The following is a 19,506-nucleotide window of genomic DNA, read 5'->3' as shown; positions in this document are numbered from 1 at the left end:
TAATTTTAAGTACCTCACCTTTGAAATCATCAAACTAATGATCATGACATATATAAACAGGTAGAAAGAAAGAAACTAGCATACAATACGTTGCGAAACAAAATAGCTTGGGATCTTCATCATGGTTTGGGTGATTGTTAAGTCCTACTTCACATTGTAAAAAATGTTAAGCATGTACTATAATCATAATATAGGGAGCTCTTATTAATTTCTACAATATTATCAGTCTCCTCCTCCCTTGTCCTAGAAACCTATTAGATTGGCTTTCAATGGATATTTGCCAAAATTGAGATGCCATTAGTTGTTGTATACGTCTTGTTAATTAGTCCAGATCTTTCCAATTGTTTTAGTTTGTTCTTATCACATTAATAATGTCAGTACAAGATTATAGTTGGATTTACATTGTATTGGGTGATTATGGCCGTCATGCCCTAGAGGGGCTGCACAACACATTCTTTCTGAGGTCATGCTTTTGAATGTGGTTTCTAATGCTGATAAATTTGTAGTGGGCTATCCCTGTTGAAGTTATCACAATTGAACTAGATGAAAAGAAAAACATAATAAGCTCACATCTATTTCAAAGGGAATTTATATGTGTACACTAGATGAACTAAACTTGGAACATGCATGCTAGACTCTGTTGGTCCCTTTCGTGGCCACACCACTCCATGGCACCTCCATCATCCCCACCATCGCCGCTGCCAGTGTCGAATGGCTGCCTCATCATACTATACGCATCACAAACCGGTAACGCCATGGACGTCGCGGAACATGTATGCCGTGAAGCTGAGCGTGGTGGCTGTCTGGCCGTTGACGTCCTCTCAATGGACATATTCAATCCTGTAAGATCCGAACCCTCAAAACCCACCCTCACGATCTTTCCCTTGGATTTCATGTGAAATATCACTTGCTGCTTCTACTTGTTTGTGTAGAGTTGCTTGCCAGATGAAGGATTTATGATCTTTGTCGAGTCCACCATGGGGCAGGGTGATCCCCCTGATTCCATGAAGGTAGGGACATTGGAAATTTATTTTTACATAGCAGTTTTTGGATTATCCATTTGTTAGCTACAACTTTGATATGGGTTTTGCACGTGGTAGGGTTTCTGGAAATACCTTCTCCAAAAGCATCTGGGTGCATGGTGGCTGGAAGGATTACATTATGCTGTGTTTGGACTTGGTGATTCAGGATATCAGAAATACAACGTGAGTCTTCTAACCATGACTTTATAAGATGCTATTGCGCTATGTGCTGCTTTTAGTACAGCACTGTGCTTTTTTTCCTACTAGTTTTGCGAATTAATTGTGGATATGACGTTCAACAGTTCTAGCGATACATAATGGTGCACAGGGTTAGAAAAGAATCTTCACATGCATTATTGCCTCTTTTGAGTAGCAATAACTGATTCAGACATTGAGCAAACATTGCAAAGCTTGCTGGAGTTATGGCCTGTTCAGAAATTCACAGTTTTCATATGTTCTGAACATGCATTTAGCTTCATGCTAAACCATGATGATTTCTCGTCATTATTCAGCTGTAGTCCATGTTTTTTGTGCTCATAATTTTTTTCAAGAAAGTCTTGGCTAGTAGGTTGTCCTTTGTTACTAACAAATCATGACTATTCTGGTTAGCAAAATCATACAGCCACCTTGTTTCTAATTACCTCTTCGATGCAGTTTCCTGCAAAGAAGCTTGATCAAAGGCTTCTCGATCTTGGTGCAAAACAAATTATAGAGAAAGGCTTAGGGGATGATCAACACCCTGCAGGGTTTGATTTTAATATCTATCATTTTTTTTCATTCGCTATTGTTTCTATGTTCATAAGTAAGCTTAGGAGAAGTCAAATGCTATATGTTTTTTTACTAAAATTCAAGATTTTTTTTCTTTGTGCTGGAAATGAATTTACCAAAACTATACTAAGATATTTGTTGTTGTATACCAGATATGAAGGAGCTCTAGATCCGTGGTTGCAGTCTTTGTGGACATCACTGCATGAAACAAATCCTCTACTGTTACCAAAAATAACAGATATTATTCAACCTAATTTGGATATTTTGGGGGATGCAAAGGTTGAAGTCAGATATTTCTTGGCTCCAGAGGATGGTAACATTTCAGGTGTGACGTTTTGATAATTTGCCGACAATCTGTGAGCTATCGAGTAATGTTTGTTCTTAAAGGTTCTATGTATCTATTCAGCAGGCACCAAAAGATTGATTGAGAGAGCACGCTGTAAGCATCTAGGCCCTCAAGGTATGTTTCGGTGATTAATGACAACCATTATTGTGACTAATGAGTTTGTGCAGCTTAATAGATCATTATCGCTCATTTGGTCATATGTCAAAAGAGGCCCCTCAATTTCGGTTATTCTAAAAGGCGATCTCGGTTTTCAACTTATATATGTCAAGGCTAAGGATCTTTCTAGTCCTAAGTGTCACAAGGTTGAGAAGGACACTTAGGTTAGTATAGGTTTTATAGTTTTGTAGTGATCGCACTATTAAGAGGGGTTAAGGCTTAGTAACTTGAGCATGGACATGGTCATTTGAAAATGGATGCACACTATGGTCACTCAGGTTTCTAGAAGTTCAAATAAGTGGTTCTCAAACTATATCTCAAGAATATTTGGATTTCATTCAAGACTCAAATCAGAAAAGACAAAATCAGAAAAAGTCTATACACCGGTTTAACCGACGCTCTCAATTTTCTATACGTCGGTTAAACGAAGTCAGCAGAGTCTGGACAAATTCAATACACCGGTTAAACCGACGTGTTTGAATTTAACGTCGGTGCATTGGTCCAGAGTTGGTTTTTCCAGGGAAATTCAAGTTCTATTCACCGGATTAACCGACGCTGTTTGAATCAAGACGTCGGTGCAATTGACCAGTGAGATGGTTTTTCAGAGGAATTTAAAAGTTGTACTCACCGGTTAAACCGACGATAGGTTTGAGTTAACGTCGGTGCAGTTGTCCAGAGACTTGGTTTTTCAGTGGTTCAGTGGACAACTACACTCACCGGTTAAACCGATGCTACGTCGGTTAATCTGCCCCAGTTGTAACGGCTAGTTTTCAGAAGAGGCAGTTTACATTCACCGGTTAAACCGACGATGACAATGGGGGGTACGTCGGATTAACCGGCGCTACGCAGTTTTCTGGCAGCTTTTCTCCAACGGCTCTATTTGTGTGAGCTGCCTATATATACCCCTCCAATGGGTCATTTCGCCCACTCTTGACACCAGGCAACATCCAAACACTCATACCATAGTCAAGAGCCACCTTGAGCTTCATCATTCACATACTTGTGCATTCAATCAATCAAGAAGCAAGATTAAGGACTTGAGTAGAGAGAAGCTAGTGTGCATCCGTTCTTGGTGATCGGTTCTTGCTCAAGTGAAGGCCTTAGCTTGTTACTCTTGGTGATTGGCATCACCTAGGCGATCTTGGTGATCGAGGTGTTTCTCGCGGAGCTTGCCAAGGATTGTGGGAGCCCGGAGAAGAAGATTGTACGTGGCTTGATCTCCACCACGCCGGGATGGTGAACGGAGACTCTTAGTGAGCGCCCTCGTCTCGGTGACTTGGGAGGTGACAAGACTCTTTGAGAGTGTCACAACGTGGATTAGGGGTGTGTGCCAACACATCGATACCACGGGAAAAAATCCGGTTGTCTCTTGTCCATTCCTTTTATTCAAGCATTTTCCTTCATGCAATTTACTCATGTGCTTGACTTAGAGATCATAACTTAGCTCTACCTTGCTAGGCTTTACTTTGTTTTTATCTCTCTTAGCTTGTGTAGGTAGCTTAGTTATCCGGTTGGTGAATTGGTGCCCTACTAGCTTTGCATAGGTTAAGGTTGCCTTACTTTGCTTTAGAAATTGAAAAAGGCCCAATTCACCCCCCCTCTTGGTCCATCGATCCTTACACACGCTCGATGTCCCACCACCGAACAATTAAAATGGAATGCTAAGGCTAGAAATGCAATTTTCGAAGCCATTAGTGAGGAAGTCTTTGCTAGAGTTAATGGCATGGACTTAGCAAGTGATATATGGAAAGAACTAATTGAAATTCATGAAGGCTCCACAAAAGTCCGTGAACAAAAATATCACTTGTTTAGAGCTAAGTATGATTCTTTTAAAATGCTAGCTCATGAAAATTGCAATGATATGTACTCTCGCTTGAATGTCATTGTCAAGGACATTAATGCACTTGAAATATCCAAAATTGACAGTGCCTCCATCAATCGCAAGATTCTCATGCTCCTCCCGAAGCCCAAGTATAACATCATCAATGCTATGCTTCAAAAGGAGAATCTTGACACAATGGAAGTAGGAGAACTTGTGGGCGAAATTCGCGCTCATGAGATGAGTATCCTTGGTATGTCCGAAGAGCCAACTTCAAGCAAATCAATTGCTCTAAAGACCAAGGCAAACAAAGCCCGCAAGCTCAAGATGATCAAGCAAGATTCTAGCTCAAGCAATGAAGAAGATGATCATCATGAAAGCTCATCCGATGTTGAAGATGATGGAGAGCTTGCTCTTATGATGAGAAAGTTCACCCGCTTGAATGACAAGATCAACAAGAAGGGGTTCAACTTTGACTCTAAGAAGGGAATGTTCCGGCCAATGGATGTCAAGAACAAAATTTGCTACAATTGTGGAGAAAAAGGTCACATCCGTCCAAATTGCCCCAAGCCGGACAAAAGAAACAAGGATCACAAGAGCAAGCATCGCCATGATTCAAGCGATGATGATGAAGAAGAAAGGAAGAACAAAAACAAGAGACTTGGGAAGAAAAAGAGCCATGACAAGAAGACCAAGCTCTTCCCAAAGAAGAAAGGGCACACCAAGAGAAGCTTCTTGGTGGAAAAACAAGAGTGGGTGACCGATGTCTCATCAAGCGAAGATTCAAGTGATGAAGAAGACATAGTCACCATCGCCCTCACAAATGAAGAACCATCACTACCTCCACCTCCAATGTGCCTCATGGCCAAAGGTAACTCTAAGGTATGTGAGAGTGAAGATGATAGTGATGATGAGCTTGACCCTAATGAGTTTGCTAACCTCATTAATGAGTATACATCCGTCATCAAGAGGGAAAAGGGCAAAGTCAAGATTCTTGAGAGCACTCGTGCAAAGTTAGAGCTTGCCCACTCCGATTTGCTTGGCAAGTACAATGACTTGCTCAAAAAGCACAATGAGTCACTTGTACTTGCTAAGCAAGTTGAAGAGAGCCACAAAAAGCTTAAACAAGAGCATAGGGAGTTGGCTCACAAGTATCAAGAACTTGAATTTGCCTATGAAGCAATTGATCCAAGTCTTGAGAACTTTGCTCATGAAACTATTGAGAAGGTCAATGCTTCTACTTCATGTGATGACCTACTCATTAATGCAAATGCTACTAATGCTTTGCCCGAGCTTGCACCTTCTAGGGAAAAGGAATTGATGGATCAAGTTGCAAGCCTCAAGAGTAGTGTGGAGAAGCTCTCAAGAGGAGAATACATCCACAAAGAGATTCTCTTCAACAATGCCCGTGACTATGGCAAGAGAGGTCTTGGTTCATTTCCGGAGCCAAACATAGCTACTACTCCTTCTCCGGAGATCAAGATTAGCTTCATCAAGGAAGTTGGATCATATTGCCAACATTGTCAAGTCACCGGGCACCACACTAGGGAGTGCACCTTACCATCACGTCCTCTTCCCACTTTACCTAAGAATTACTCATCAATGTTTGAAAATAACCATTTTCTCTTGAGTAAAGTGAAGGGCAAGGTGAAGGCCAAATTCATTGGCAAACTCACTAAGGAGTCAAAGAAAAAGCTCCCCAAGCAACTTTGGGTCCCAAAAGCTCTTGTCACACATGTGCAAGGCCCAAAGCTTGTTTGGGTTCCTAAAACTCAAAAGTGAACTCTCATGTGTGTAGGTGAACTACAAAGCCGGTGGAAAACATTGGGTACTTGATAGCGGTTGCTCTCAACATATGACCGGCAATGATAGCATGTTCACCTCCCTTGAAGACCCCGGCGATCATGAACATGTCACCTATGGTGATAACTCAAGGGGAAAAGTTTTAGGTTTGGGTAGAATAGCAATCTCTAAAGATTTATCTATTTCTAATGTTTTGTTTGTAGAAGCACTTAGTTTTAATCTTATTTCAATTGCTCAATTGTGTGATCTTGGACTAACGTGTGCCTTTGACAAGAATGGTGTTGTAGTAACTCATGAAAAAGACAAGTCATTGGTATTCACGGGGTTTAGGCATGGCAACATTTACTTGGTGGATTTCTCTTCAAAGCAAACAAGCACCATGACATGCCTCTTCACCAAGTCTTCTCTTGGGTGGCTTTGGCATAGAAGAATTGCTCATATTGGCATGAGCAATCTCAAGAAAGCCCACAAGAGAGGGATGATCACCGGCTTGAAGGACGTCACCTTTGACAAGAACAAGCTATGTAAAGCATGTCAAGCCGGGAAGCAAGTTGCAACACATCATCCCATCAAGACGATGTTGTCTACCTCCAAGCCGCTCGAGCTACTTCACATGGATCTCTTTGGTCCAACTACATACAAGAGCATTGGTGGTAACCTCTATTGCCTAGTAATTGTTGATGATTTTTCACGTTACACTTGGGTTATGTTTCTAGGCGATAAGGGTGAAACTCCGGAACTCTTCAAGACATTTGCAAGAAGAGCTCAAAGGGAGTACAACTCCCCAATTGTGAAGATCCGGAGTGACAACGGCACCGAATTCAAGAACATGAAGATTGAAGAATGGTGCGATGAAGAGGGCATCAAGCATGAGTTTTCCGCCACCTACACGCCTCAACAAAATGGAGTGGTGGAAAGAAAGAACAAGACTCTCATCACCCTAGCTAGAGCAATGTTAGATGATTATGGCACGTCCGAGAAGTTTTGGGCGGAAGCAATCAACACGGCGTGTCATGCATCCAACCGAGTATATCCTCACCGACTCCTCAAGAAAACTCCATATGAGCTCATCACCGGGAAGAAACCCAATATATCATACTTTCGGGTCTTTGGTTGCAAATGCTTCATCTATAAGAAGAAAAGGCTCGGTAAGTTTGAAAGTAGATGTGATGAAGGTTTCTTTCTTGGTTATGCATCAAACTCCAAAGCATATAGAGTATTCAATCAAACCTCCGGGTTAGTTGAAGAAACATGTGATGTGGAGTTTGATGAATCTAATGGCTCCCAAGAGGAGGTTGTTGGCTATGAGAATGTAGGTGATGAGGAGATTGATGAAGCTTTGAAGAAGATGTCCATTGGGGATATCAAGCCAGAAGAGATGCATGAAGACAATGATCAAGGGGGAGGACCTTCCTCATCTACACCAAGCACCTCCACGGCGCCCCAAGTGGATAAAGATCAAGAAAAAGATGATTCACAACCTCAAGAAGATGTGCCAACACCAACACCCCAAGTTCAAGAACAAGAAGAGCAAAGTGTTCCACCACAAGCACAAGTCACTCATGATCCACCCCAACAAGCATCAACACAAGTACCGCTAGTAAAGCATGGTCGCATCTCCAAGGATCATCCAATTGATCAAATCATTGGTAGTCCTTCCAAGGGAGTAAGAACTCGCTCTAAACATGCTTCATTTTGCGAACATTACTCGTTTGTTTCTTGTATTGAACCCACTAGCATAGAGGAAGCGCTTGAGGACTCGGATTGGGTGATGGCCATGCAAGATGAGTTGAACAACTTCACCCGCAATGAAGTTTGGGTCCTCGAAGCTCCTCCGAAAGACAAGAACATCATCGGCACCAAGTGGGTCTTTCGAAACAAGCAAGATGAACATGGGGTGGTGATACGCAACAAAGCAAGACTTGTGGCAAAAGGGTTCTCTCAAGTCGAAGGTTTGGATTTTGGTGAAACTTTTGCTCCGGTCGCAAGACTTGAAGCTATCCGTATCCTTCTTGCTTACTCTTCACATCATAACATTAAGTTGTATCAAATGGATGTGAAAAGTGCATTCTTAAATGGCGTTATTAACGAACTTGTTTATGTTGAGCAACCTCCCGGGTTTGAAGATCCGAGGAATCCTAACCATGTTTATAGGTTGCACAAGGCACTCTATGGGCTAAAACAAGCTCCAAGGGCTTGGTATGAGAGGCTTCGTGACTTCCTAATCATGCAAGGCTTCAAGATCGGGAGGGTGGACACCACGTTGTTCACAAAAGACGTCAACGGGGATCTTTTCATTTGTCAAATTTATGTTGACGATATTATCTTTGGCTCAACTAATGATTTACTAAGCCATGAGTTTGCTACCATGATGTCTAGGGAATTCGAGATGTCCATGATTGGCGAATTGACCTTCTTCCTTGGTTTTCAAGTCAAACAAATGAAGGAAGGGACATTCATCCATCAAGAAAAATATACCAAAGATATCTTGAAGAAGTTCAAGATGGATGAGTGCAAGCCAATCAAGACACCCATGGCAACCAATGGGCATCTCGACTTGGATGTGGACGGTAAACCGGTTGATCAATCCCTCTATCGTTCTATGATAGGGTCTTTGCTTTACCTTACCGCATCTAGGCCCGATATAATGTTTAGTGTGTGCTTGTGTGCCCGCTTTCAAGCTAACCCAAAGGAGTCACACCTTTCAGCTGTGAATAGGATCCTTCGGTATCTCAAGCACACTCCTAGCATAGGCTTGTGGTACCCCAAAGGCGCTAGTTTAGATCTCTTGGGATACTCGGATTCGGATTTTGCCGGAAGCCGTGTGGATCGCAAGAGTACCTCCGGGGGTTGCCACTTGCTTGGGCGTTCTCTAGTTTCTTGGTCGAGTAAGAAGCAAAATTCCGTGGCTTTGTCCACCGCGGAAGCGGAATATATAGCGGCCGGTGCATGTTGTGCCCAAATCCTATATATGAAGCAAACCCTTTTGGACTTTGGTGTGAAACTAGATAGGATCCCACTCCTTTGTGACAATGAAAGTGCCGTAAAAATTGCCAAGAATCCAGTTCAACACTCTCGCACAAAGCACATTGATATTCGCCATCACTTCTTGCGTGATCACGAAGCCAAGGGGGACATTTCCCTTCAAGGTGTGAGATCCGAGGAGCAATTGGCGGATATATTCACAAAACCTTTAGACGAGAGTACCTTTGTTAGGCTAAGGAATGAGCTTAATGTGTTAGATGCGGCAAACGTCATGTAAGTTGCCATGTCATATAGAAAAATGCATACATATAGGACACTTGTCTAACCATGGTAAGATAGTGATGAGCAAGGGTTTAGCTAGAGGTGGTGGTCCACTTGTTTTCCTCTAGGCTTGTAGAAAGGCTCATCATGAAGAAGCTTCCCGTGGGTTCAAACTTGACAAGTAGATCTTAATTTCTTGTTATGCATTTCTTGTCATATAGGTGTGCACTTCATGTTTACTATACTTTCGCATGTGGTTATAGTTTGCATCATCATTGCATGCGTAAGGGTCACAAAGGAGATCACTTGATGAAAATGAGACTTGTTTTCATATACAAGATCTTAATTCATGAAAAGTGAAAAGAGCAAAGTGTTAGGTGCGTTATTGCCTAGTGAGCAATGTCATGATGAGTTTGAAGCTTTCTATCTTCAATATTCCTATGACATGGCTCATACATTTTATTTGGCGCTTTGTCTCTCTTACGGCTTTTCCTTGTGTTTAAAAAGAAATTTATTTAAGCAAGTGTGCTATCCTATTTATTTTGAGGGGTAAAGTCGCCTATGCAAGTCCATTAACTTGAGTTTATTTGAATTTTATAAGTTTATTGGACTTAGCATAGAAGAGTGAGCTGAGTGTGGTTTTTGGGTTCACCGGTTAAACCGACGTTCAATGGAGCCTCATCATCGGTTTAACCGGCGTTACTAAGTTTGTCTCAGCTCTGTCAAGTTTTCAGGCATTCAACCGGCGTATACAAAAGTCAGAGCATCGGATCAACCGATGACAGTAAATGCAAATCAGACCTAGCAATCAACCGGTGCTTTGATCAATCAACCGACGAGTTCATTTTTGACAGCATCGGTTCAACCGGCGTTCAAAAACAGATCTGGTAGAGTCTCGGGTGAACTACACCGACGCAATCAACCGGCGCTCATACCCTAGGCGTCGGATCGACCGGCGTAAAGGAAAATCGCGGGTCCCGCCTGTCATATATGTCCCTTGCCCGCGGCCTCTGTTCTCTCAGTTTATTCTTCTCGCCGCCGCCGCTCCGCTCCCGCACCCGACTCGCTCGCGCCGCCGCCGTTCCACCTCGCCGCCGCCGTACGCCGCCACTGCAGGCCTCCGCCGCCGCAGTACGCTGTCCTCGTTCGCCCGCGCCGCTGCCTTGTGCCGCCCGCGTGTTTTCTGCGCCGCCCCGCGCGCGCAACCGCCACCGCGCCGCGACGCCGCCGCCTGCGCCCCGCCATTGCCGCCACCAGCGCACAGCTCCACCTCTCCGCACCCAAGCCAAGCAAACCAAGCCACATCACCCACACAACGCAAGTTCGCCGCACGCGAAACCCTACTCGCGCATCCTCGCCTCGCACGCCAAGTGTTCGGTGTTTTGCCCGAACCATCGCGCTCGCCCTAGCTCGCAGCGCCGCGTCCTTGTCGCTCCCAGTTGTCGAGATGGGTCGTGAGAAGAGGAAGGGGAAGGAGGTTGTGGTCGAGAAGCCCGCTCGTAAGCGGACTCGTGCAGAGAAGGAGGCTGAGAGGGCCGAGATGGTGGCCAAGGCCGCCGAGGAGCAGGCATCAGGCCGTGCTCGTCCGTTCCAGATCAGGGAGGACCCCAGAGGCAGAGGCAGAGGCAGAGGCAGGGGTATGGGTAGAGTCAGAGGTGCCAGGGCCACCAGAGCCGCAGCAGCAGCAGCAGCAGAGTCAGATCAGTCAGATACAGCTGCAGATTCAGATACAGAGGCAGAGCAGTCCGAGCAGTCTCAGGGGCAGAGCACACAGGAGTCACCGACTCTACGACGGTCTGGCCGCACTCGGCAGACATCCCCAGCAGCAGAGACTTCACCAGCGACCGAGCGTCGCACTGGACCGAGGACGCGAGGAGGTCACCAGCCACAGGAGCCTCGCAGGTCCACAGCTGCAGCAGCAGCAGCTCGCAGAGCCGAGGCCCTAGAGGCCGAGCGCGCAGTGTTCCGTATGGACACTGTTGTGCGTCTGGAGCCAGGCGTGCTGCTCCAGAACTTGACCAAGGCCAATGCGGCGAAGGTCAAGAGGTTCAGGTGGAGTGTTCAGGAGGAGGACTGGTTCCCCGTGACCCGTGACAGCCGGGTCGACCGTAGGTTCTGGACGCTTCTTCAGGCCAGTTTCTACGAGACCTACCAGAGGCGGGGTCACAGGATCTTCCCACACAGAGTGCTTGACTGGGTGTCTCTGAGGACAGCCGCAGGGGGAGCAGATGTCAGAGAGCACTTCGCTCACTTCAGGGGCCTGCCCAGGTTACTCCAGATTGAGCAGAACAGATATATTGAGGACTGGGTCAGAGTCTTCTATGCCACGGCCTGGATTGCTCCCGAGCGTCGAGCAGTACACTTTGTTTATGGAGGCCAGGTCTTTGGTTTGTCGAGAGCGACGATAGCAGGGATTCTCGGAGTTGACTTAGTTGACGTCTCGCTGCACGAGATGGTTTACGGAGATGCAGATCCACCGCGCAGAGCGATGATTGGCGGGATTGCACCCTCTCATGAGGCGATCTCTCAGTGTTTCCGCCAGCCGTTCCCTGCCTCCTACGCCAGAGTTCCCAGCCTGCTGACCCCAGAGGCATACGCAGTACACATGGCACTCCGGAGGACTTTGCTACCGAGGAGTGGCTACCCAGAGGGGTTTACAGGACTGCAGCAGCTCCTGCTTTTACACATCCTCACTCACGAGCCGTTTGACATAGTTGACTTTATTCTGGCTGAGATAGAGGATGTGATCACAGACGGGATGGGTGTGGTGCGACAGTTTCCCTTTGCACACTGGATCAGTTATATTTGTTCTATGATTGTGCCAGCAGAGTCACCCATCAGCGCTCCCTACCGTCACGACGAGGCTCCCCGGTTCCCAGTTTACCGACCGACAGCTCCACAGGACCGGAGGAGGGGCAGACAGGCAGAGAGAGCTGCCATGGCACAGTTGTCACCAGAGGCACAGGCCCGTGTAGCACAGGAGGACGAGGCACTGCTTGCCGCCGAGGCACAGCTTCCCGGAGGAGAGGATGAGATACACTGGTCTGAGCTTGAGTCAGACTCCTCCGAGGACGTAGAGTACTTCCCTGCAGCAGCCCCAGCTAGTCACGACCACGAGGCAGGGGGGTCTAGAGAGCCAGCTCCAGAGTCACCAGCAGCTGCTACAGTCTCTGAGTCTCAGGTGACTCAGCCGTCCGAGCTCACTTCACTTCTACAGCAGCTCGTGACCCAGCAGAGGGAGGACAGACTTGCTCAGGAGGAGGCCAGGAGAGCCCATGAGGCTCAGATTGCTGCTATTCAGAGAGAGGCAGCCCGAGAGCGTGCTGCGACCGAGGAGCGTTTTGTCGGGCTTATCGACAGAGTTTCACAGAGGACAGACGCTCAGTTTCAGCAGATGCAGCAGGGGATGATGGCGATGTTCGGGATGATCTCACAGCTTTACTCTCACACCGGACTCGCCCCGCAGCAGCCAGGACAGCCAGGCCTTCAGGGTGTTGGAGCACCTCAGCTTGCCGTCACACCAGCTCCTCCTCCTCCAGCTCCTACTGCAGCTCCAGCCACCTCAGCGACACCGGAGACCACGTTCTCGATGTCAGCTCTCTTTGGGTCTGCCGGTCGTCCGCTCTTTTCACCACTGCCGGCGACCACACTCTTTCAGGACTCACCGTCAGCGGTTCAGTCGGTCGCCCTCCCCTCCTCACTTCAGGCAGCACCTTCAGGGGGAGGAGCAGTAGAGGAGTCCCTGCTTCCACAGTCGACGCAGCCGGCAGCTTCAGCAGTCACTTCTTCAGATATTGATACTTCTTCTGCTGACCCGGTTACGACTTCTACGGATCCTCTACCAGGCAGTGCCAGCACGAGAGCCTCCACGACAGTTACTCCCCCAGTGAGCTCAGACCCAGACCAGCAGCTTCCGTCTGTCACCGAGGGTGAGAGTTCTCCGTCCGACGACGACGACCCGGACCGCTTCGTCGCCGTACCACGACAGCACGACCCGTAGCTCGCCTTTTGGTGCTTTGATGCCAAAGGGGGAGAGGAGTTAGGGGGAGCACCAGAGTTAGGGGGAGGGTAGAGCTAGAGAGAACTCGTAGTTATCAGGACTTTGATTCTTTGTATCACATTTGGTGTTAATTCATGGATATGTACATTTGTCGCTTGAGTTTGCCGTTCTTTGAGACATATCTATGGATTTCGTTTGAGCCGTTGAGCTCTTTGGTCCTGCTTTCGAGTTTGCTTGTGTTTATCCTGTTTTATCTTTCTCACTCTCTCGCTATTTATGTTTGTGTTGTCATCAATCACCAAAAAGGGGGAGATTGTAAGCATCTAGGCCCTCAAGGTATGTTTCGGTGATTAATGACAACCATTATTGTGACTAATGAGTTTGTGCAGCTTAATAGATCATTATCGCTCATTTGGTCATATGTCAAAAGAGGCCCCTCAATTTCGGTTATTCTAAAAGGCGATCTCGGTTTTCAACTTATATATGTCAAGGCTAAGGATCTTTCTAGTCCTAAGTGTCACAAGGTTGAGAAGGACACTTAGGTTAGTATAGGTTTTATAGTTTTGTAGTGATCGCACTATTAAGAGGGGTTAAGGCTTAGTAACTTGAGCATGGACATGGTCATTTGAAAATGGATGCACACTATGGTCACTCAGGTTTCTAGAAGTTCAAATAAGTGGTTCTCAAACTATATCTCAAGAATATTTGGATTTCATTCAAGACTCAAATCAGAAAAGACAAAATCAGAAAAAGTCTATACACCGGTTTAACCGACGCTCTCAATTTTCTATACGTCGGTTAAACGAAGTCAGCAGAGTCTGGACAAATTCAATACACCGGTTAAACCGACGTGTTTGAATTTAACGTCGGTGCATTGGTCCAGAGTTGGTTTTTCCAGGGAAATTCAAGTTCTATTCACCGGATTAACCGACGCTGTTTGAATCAAGACGTCGGTGCAATTGACCAGTGAGATGGTTTTTCAGAGGAATTTAAAAGTTGTACTCACCGGTTAAACCGACGATAGGTTTGAGTTAACGTCGGTGCAGTTGTCCAGAGACTTGGTTTTTCAGTGGTTCAGTGGACAACTACACTCACCGGTTAAACCGATGCTACGTCGGTTAATCTGCCCCAGTTGTAACGGCTAGTTTTCAGAAGAGGCAGTTTACATTCACCGGTTAAACCGACGATGACAATGGGGGGTACGTCGGATTAACCGGCGCTACGCAGTTTTCTGGCAGCTTTTCTCCAACGGCTCTATTTGTGTGAGCTGCCTATATATACCCCTCCAATGGGTCATTTCGCCCACTCTTGACACCAGGCAACATCCAAACACTCATACCATAGTCAAGAGCCACCTTGAGCTTCATCATTCACATACTTGTGCATTCAATCAATCAAGAAGCAAGATTAAGGACTTGAGTAGAGAGAAGCTAGTGTGCATCCGTTCTTGGTGATCGGTTCTTGCTCAAGTGAAGGCCTTAGCTTGTTACTCTTGGTGATTGGCATCACCTAGGCGATCTTGGTGATCGAGGTGTTTCTCGCGGAGCTTGCCAAGGATTGTGGGAGCCCGGAGAAGAAGATTGTACGTGGCTTGATCTCCACCACGCCGGGATGGTGAACGGAGACTCTTAGTGAGCGCCCTCGTCTCGGTGACTTGGGAGGTGACAAGACTCTTTGAGAGTGTCACAACGTGGATTAGGGGTGTGTGCCAACACATCGATACCACGGGAAAAAATCCGGTTGTCTCTTGTCCATTCCTTTTATTCAAGCATTTTCCTTCATGCAATTTACTCATGTGCTTGACTTAGAGATCATAACTTAGCTCTACCTTGCTAGGCTTTACTTTGTTTTTATCTCTCTTAGCTTGTGTAGGTAGCTTAGTTATCCGGTTGGTGAATTGGTGCCCTACTAGCTTTGCATAGGTTAAGGTTGCCTTACTTTGCTTTAGAAATTGAAAAAGGCCCAATTCACCCCCCCTCTTGGTCCATCGATCCTTACACACGCTCGATGTCCCCTACTCTTAAGTTCTACAATGATGGAGAGCCACACTACATGCTACGAATAGTATGTTCTGTATCCTCTCCATGAGCTTACAGATAAGATATTTTTATTTTATTCTTATCACCATTTCTTATGGGTTTCATATCCTTAACTCTACCTTCTGTCTTGTGTTCTTTTTGTGTTTCTCTCATCCTTATTTCTTTTGGGTTTCATCTCTAGCCTACCCCAACTTGCTTGGGACAAAAGGCTATGTTGTTGTTGTATTCTTATCACCCATTTATACATGTTTAGCCGATCTAGCAATTCTAGATATGGATATACATTCGTCTAGAAAATATTTTGCATCATAAATATTGTTGTATGTATTAGTTTGCTGAATTGTTTGCTCCTCAGAACCTTTCATCTCCTGTACGCACCATATTCATCAGTAGTTGAACGGGTTTGAACTAATCTGTATAGTAGTAGGTTTCCATACCTACAGTTTAGTAGGCTATTTTGCACTGGCCTTGTGGTAAAATTTTATTATGCATAAGCCCATGCAGAGTAGATTTATAGAAAGAAAATCTCCTATTTGACCCTGGTAAAATGAGTGGTTCCTTCCTTTGGCCTTGAAAGTTTAAAGTTCCCTATCTGACACTATGTCTGAGTTTTGTTCCCAAATTGATACTGCCATCCATTTTGAGTAGAAATGGTGTTAAGTGGCAGTTGAATACATCATTTTGCCCCTGAGCATAACTGATGCAGTTTTGCCATCCATAATTTCAGAAAAGTGTATTTGTATATAAGGGCTTTGTTTGAGCACCATTTTGGACATCATATCATAAAGGCAGTATCATTTTTGTTTATGCAAGCATGCTGTGTAGCAGTAATATTGTGTTAGAACATAATGAGGAAAGTTACAAATTCATACACAATGGGAGATGCAGCCCCAAAGGGGTAGCCAATCTTTTTCTTCCTCTTCAGAATCAAGTAACCAGGAGAATTTTGTCTACACATATCAAAACTGACAAGGGAGAAGCTCATGTTACGGAAATTACTAACATAATTGGCGGTAGTGTCATTTTAGGAACCAAACTCAGGCTTTGTGTCAAATAGGGAAGTTCGAACTTTCGAGGGCCAAGGATCCGCCCATTTTACCAGTGTCAAATGGGGAATTTTCTCATTTCCTATTGACTATTGTGGCATATTATGCTGGATATAGCTTAGTTTGCAACTTTTTTTTTTCACTTGGCAATTTCCTCCATAGGCAAGCTTTGAGTACGATGCAGTTGCTTCTTTTATAGACACCTAAATAGTCCATTCTATTTTTCTGTCATGATTGTGATGCTGTTTTGCTCAGTACCATACACAAAGAAAGTCTAAAATCAGCGAATCACTAAGTAAACATGATCACCTTTTGGTGAACTGGTGAAGCTCGTATATGATTCATAACACGAAGGACATGCTGCTCCACATGCTGGTAAAGAAGATGGATCCTTCTGGTGGTGTGACATCATGAGATATGATGATCAATATATATGGGCAGGGGCGCATACACCTCAAGGAAATTGTACATGCTGAGCTGCGAAAAACAGAACCCTCCACTCCCATTCAAATGGCTCTGGAAAAGCTATTGCACAATGAAGCTCAAGGTGTTTTGCTGATATGGTTCATGGATAGCCTAAACACAAAAGAACATCTTTCAACAAGGATATTACAATGCTGGAAATATTAAAAAGTGTCCGCCAATGCCTTTTATCTCTTTTTCAGCTGCCATTACAGTATGGTCCATCTCTGGTCCAATGTTAACATGTTACATTTTTATCTGAATTTCTAATTTCTTCTATATGATTCACCATGCCAAGTCTGACTTTCAACCCCCTTCATGGAATTTTTTCCCCAATACTGCCTAAAGCATCTAAAAACAACACAATGCAATAACCTTCGAGGTCAAAATTCCAAGGTTGGCACAGTGGAAACAGTGCTTCAGGAATGATGCCATGCTACTTGGTTTTAGGATGACCAGCCCTGCCTAAAATGAGTTAACTTATGGTTTTGACTCTTTGCCGTGATTTGGATTGTGGCTCTTGACATAATTTGGTTTTGACTCCCTAGCATCATCTGTTTTTTCCTTCTTCTTTTTTCCCTATGTATATATTATGGACTGGCTTTTGATCTGTATAAATTAGAAATGGCTCTCACTATGGGGACTTACCCCCACAGTTTCCAGCAAGGAAAAAGAAGAATTACTAAATAATAGCTGGGTTGTATCTGTACTGCTATAACATATAATGGTTCATTGTGGGTATCCTCCACTGAAATTGGATGGTGCAACAGTTGTGTTCTAATTTAGTGTGTCCATCTTTATTTATTTATTTTCTGTTAAACTCTGTAGGTAACAAATCAACGTTTGACTATGGAGGACTCTGAAAGAGATGTCCGCCACTTCGAATTGGAAGATCCATGCTATGTATGCTCTTTGTTCTCCTTTGGCTAGATGATATTCACTTGCAATTATCTGCTGAACGAGATTGAAAGATTGTTTCCTTCTTTTTATATTAGGGCATCAATTATCAAGTTGGTGATTCTCTAGAAATTCTACCAACTCAGAATCCAGCAGCTGTTGATGTTTTTATTGAATGCTGTAAATTGGATCCAGATTGTTACATAACGGTATGTTGATCTGTTTTGTTGTCTTGCGGATTTAGCCTTGTTGTTTCTTTGTGTGTTTCTCTGTTGTGGTTTCAACTTTAGTTTCTCAACACTTTGCATCCATATTGGCAGCTGTATGCACATTATTGGTTGCCAAATCAACATATTTTTGCTTTAGACAATACACCCATATTTTTTTAACAAACGCTCCTAGGATTGTTCATTAAAAGGGATACATCAGGTGGTGGTGCTTTTTATCTGGTCAACCAATTGTAATTATCCAGCTAACCAAAGAGATTTAATCTTTTTTGTACCCAGATTGAAGCAAAAGGCAGGATTGGTATTCCCAATTGTTCGATTATGAACAGTTCGACAGATCGCATCAAGCCGAAGACCTTTGTTGCTTTGACAATGGATGTTGCATCAGCTTCACCTCGTCGATATTTCTTTGAGGCAAGATTGATTGCCCTGACATCCTTTTGCCTCATTGATGAATGCTTCATCTCGTACACATTCTCCAGTTGTTTGATATATTATCAATTATCAATAGCTCTTATATGTCGATGCCAATGACTAATATGCCCACTCTGACAAATGTTGTTTTGCAGATCATGAGCTATTTTGCAACAGCTGAGTGCGAAAAGAGGAGACTCAAGTATCTTGCTTCTCCTGAAGGAATGCCTTTCGAATCAGAAGGAGAAGAGGATGACCTCAGCTGGTACAATCAGAAGGAGAAGAGGACTGTTCTAGAAGTAATGCCTTCACCATAGATTTATAACAATTTTCCTGCCGTGCATATGTTAGCATGCTAGTAGTGACATTAACATGGATTTGTGCTGGTTTTAGGTATTGCAGGGTTTTCCTTCGGTGCAAATGCCTTTCGAATGGTTGGTGCAATTAACGCCTCCTATAAAGAAAAGAGCCTTTTCCATATCATCATCCCCACTGGCCTATCCAAATCAGATACACTTGACTGTTAGCATTGTATCAAGCCTCACTCCTTTAGAGAGAAAACGGTATGGTCTCTGCTCAACATGGCTGGCAGGGCTCCGTCCAAATAAAGGTGTGTGTTGCTTCTTTTAGTTGGGAATCTTTCTCCACCGTGTTTTTTTTTAATTTAAATAATGACATTGTGTTGTGTTTTCTTCCTTGTTATTTTCCTGGATGACACTCCTGTTGCTACAATAATACATACTCTTCACTTCAACTTAGTCAGGCGCAAGCAAATGCTTAACCATGCGAGCAAAGCAACCGTCAATCTGCCTCGGTGCGGTTTGTGAGGGCGTGGGACGTGGGGTGAGCACGGACGACACCTAGAGGATGAGGCAACGAATGGACGGCTCAAATCGATTGTTGCAGAAAAGGAAAGGCCGGGCGAATCGGGGGAATTGGCTGCTGGTGGAGTTGCACGGCTCCACGATCCCTGTGGCTGGGGAGGAGTAGGAGCCGCACGGGCGCCGCCGGATCTGCTGGAGGCTATGAGCAGTTGGATCAACTGGGCGGTTCCGAGAGGCTTCCTTGGTTTACTTGTCGAGATAGGTCGTGGTGGCGGATCAGGAGTCGATGGATGCGGAGCTCGGTGAGGAGTTGCGGCGATAGGGTATCCTAACCAGGAGGTGGATTAGGAGTCAATGGATGCGTAGCTCGGCGAGGTAGTTGCGGCGTGGGTGAGGAGAGAACGAGGAAATCGGAAAAATCATGGCGAGGAGTCTGC

At 44.9% G+C, this 19,506-nt stretch overlaps 1 protein-coding gene across 1 annotated transcript; it reads left to right on the top strand.

Annotated features, from left to right (window-relative positions):
* The first annotated feature begins 668 nt into the window (after positions 1–668).
* Positions 669–18,875, top strand: LOC120689296 (NADPH-dependent diflavin oxidoreductase 1-like). The gene is made up of 11 exons (XM_039971597.1): positions 669–842; positions 933–1,010; positions 1,101–1,205; positions 1,677–1,768; positions 1,943–2,103; positions 15,109–15,224; positions 17,536–17,610; positions 17,703–17,813; positions 18,111–18,245; positions 18,401–18,544; positions 18,639–18,875. Exons 1-11 carry the CDS (start codon positions 669–671, stop codon positions 18,873–18,875), a joined length of 1,428 nt encoding a protein of 475 aa, XP_039827531.1.
* The last annotated feature ends 631 nt before the right edge of the window (positions 18,876–19,506 follow it).

The sequence above is a fragment of the Panicum virgatum genome, chromosome 9N (assembly GCF_016808335.1).
Source record: "Panicum virgatum strain AP13 chromosome 9N, P.virgatum_v5, whole genome shotgun sequence".
NCBI classification, from domain to species: domain Eukaryota; kingdom Viridiplantae; phylum Streptophyta; class Magnoliopsida; order Poales; family Poaceae; genus Panicum; species Panicum virgatum.
Note: the sequence above shows the minus strand (reverse complement) of the source record. Positions and strands in the feature narration are given on the sequence as shown.

Bases quoted from the DNA above. Each gene is read 5' to 3' on its own strand.
- LOC120689296 (XM_039971597.1), top strand. From the start codon at position 669: ATGGCACCTCCATCATCCCCACCATCGCCGCTGCCAGTGTCGAATGGC. The intron at 843-932 runs GTAAGATCCGAA...TTGTTTGTGTAG, and splicing joins CAATGGACATATTCAATCCT to AGTTGCTTGCCAGATGAAGG. The intron at 1,011-1,100 runs GTAGGGACATTG...TGCACGTGGTAG, and splicing joins ATCCCCCTGATTCCATGAAG to GGTTTCTGGAAATACCTTCT.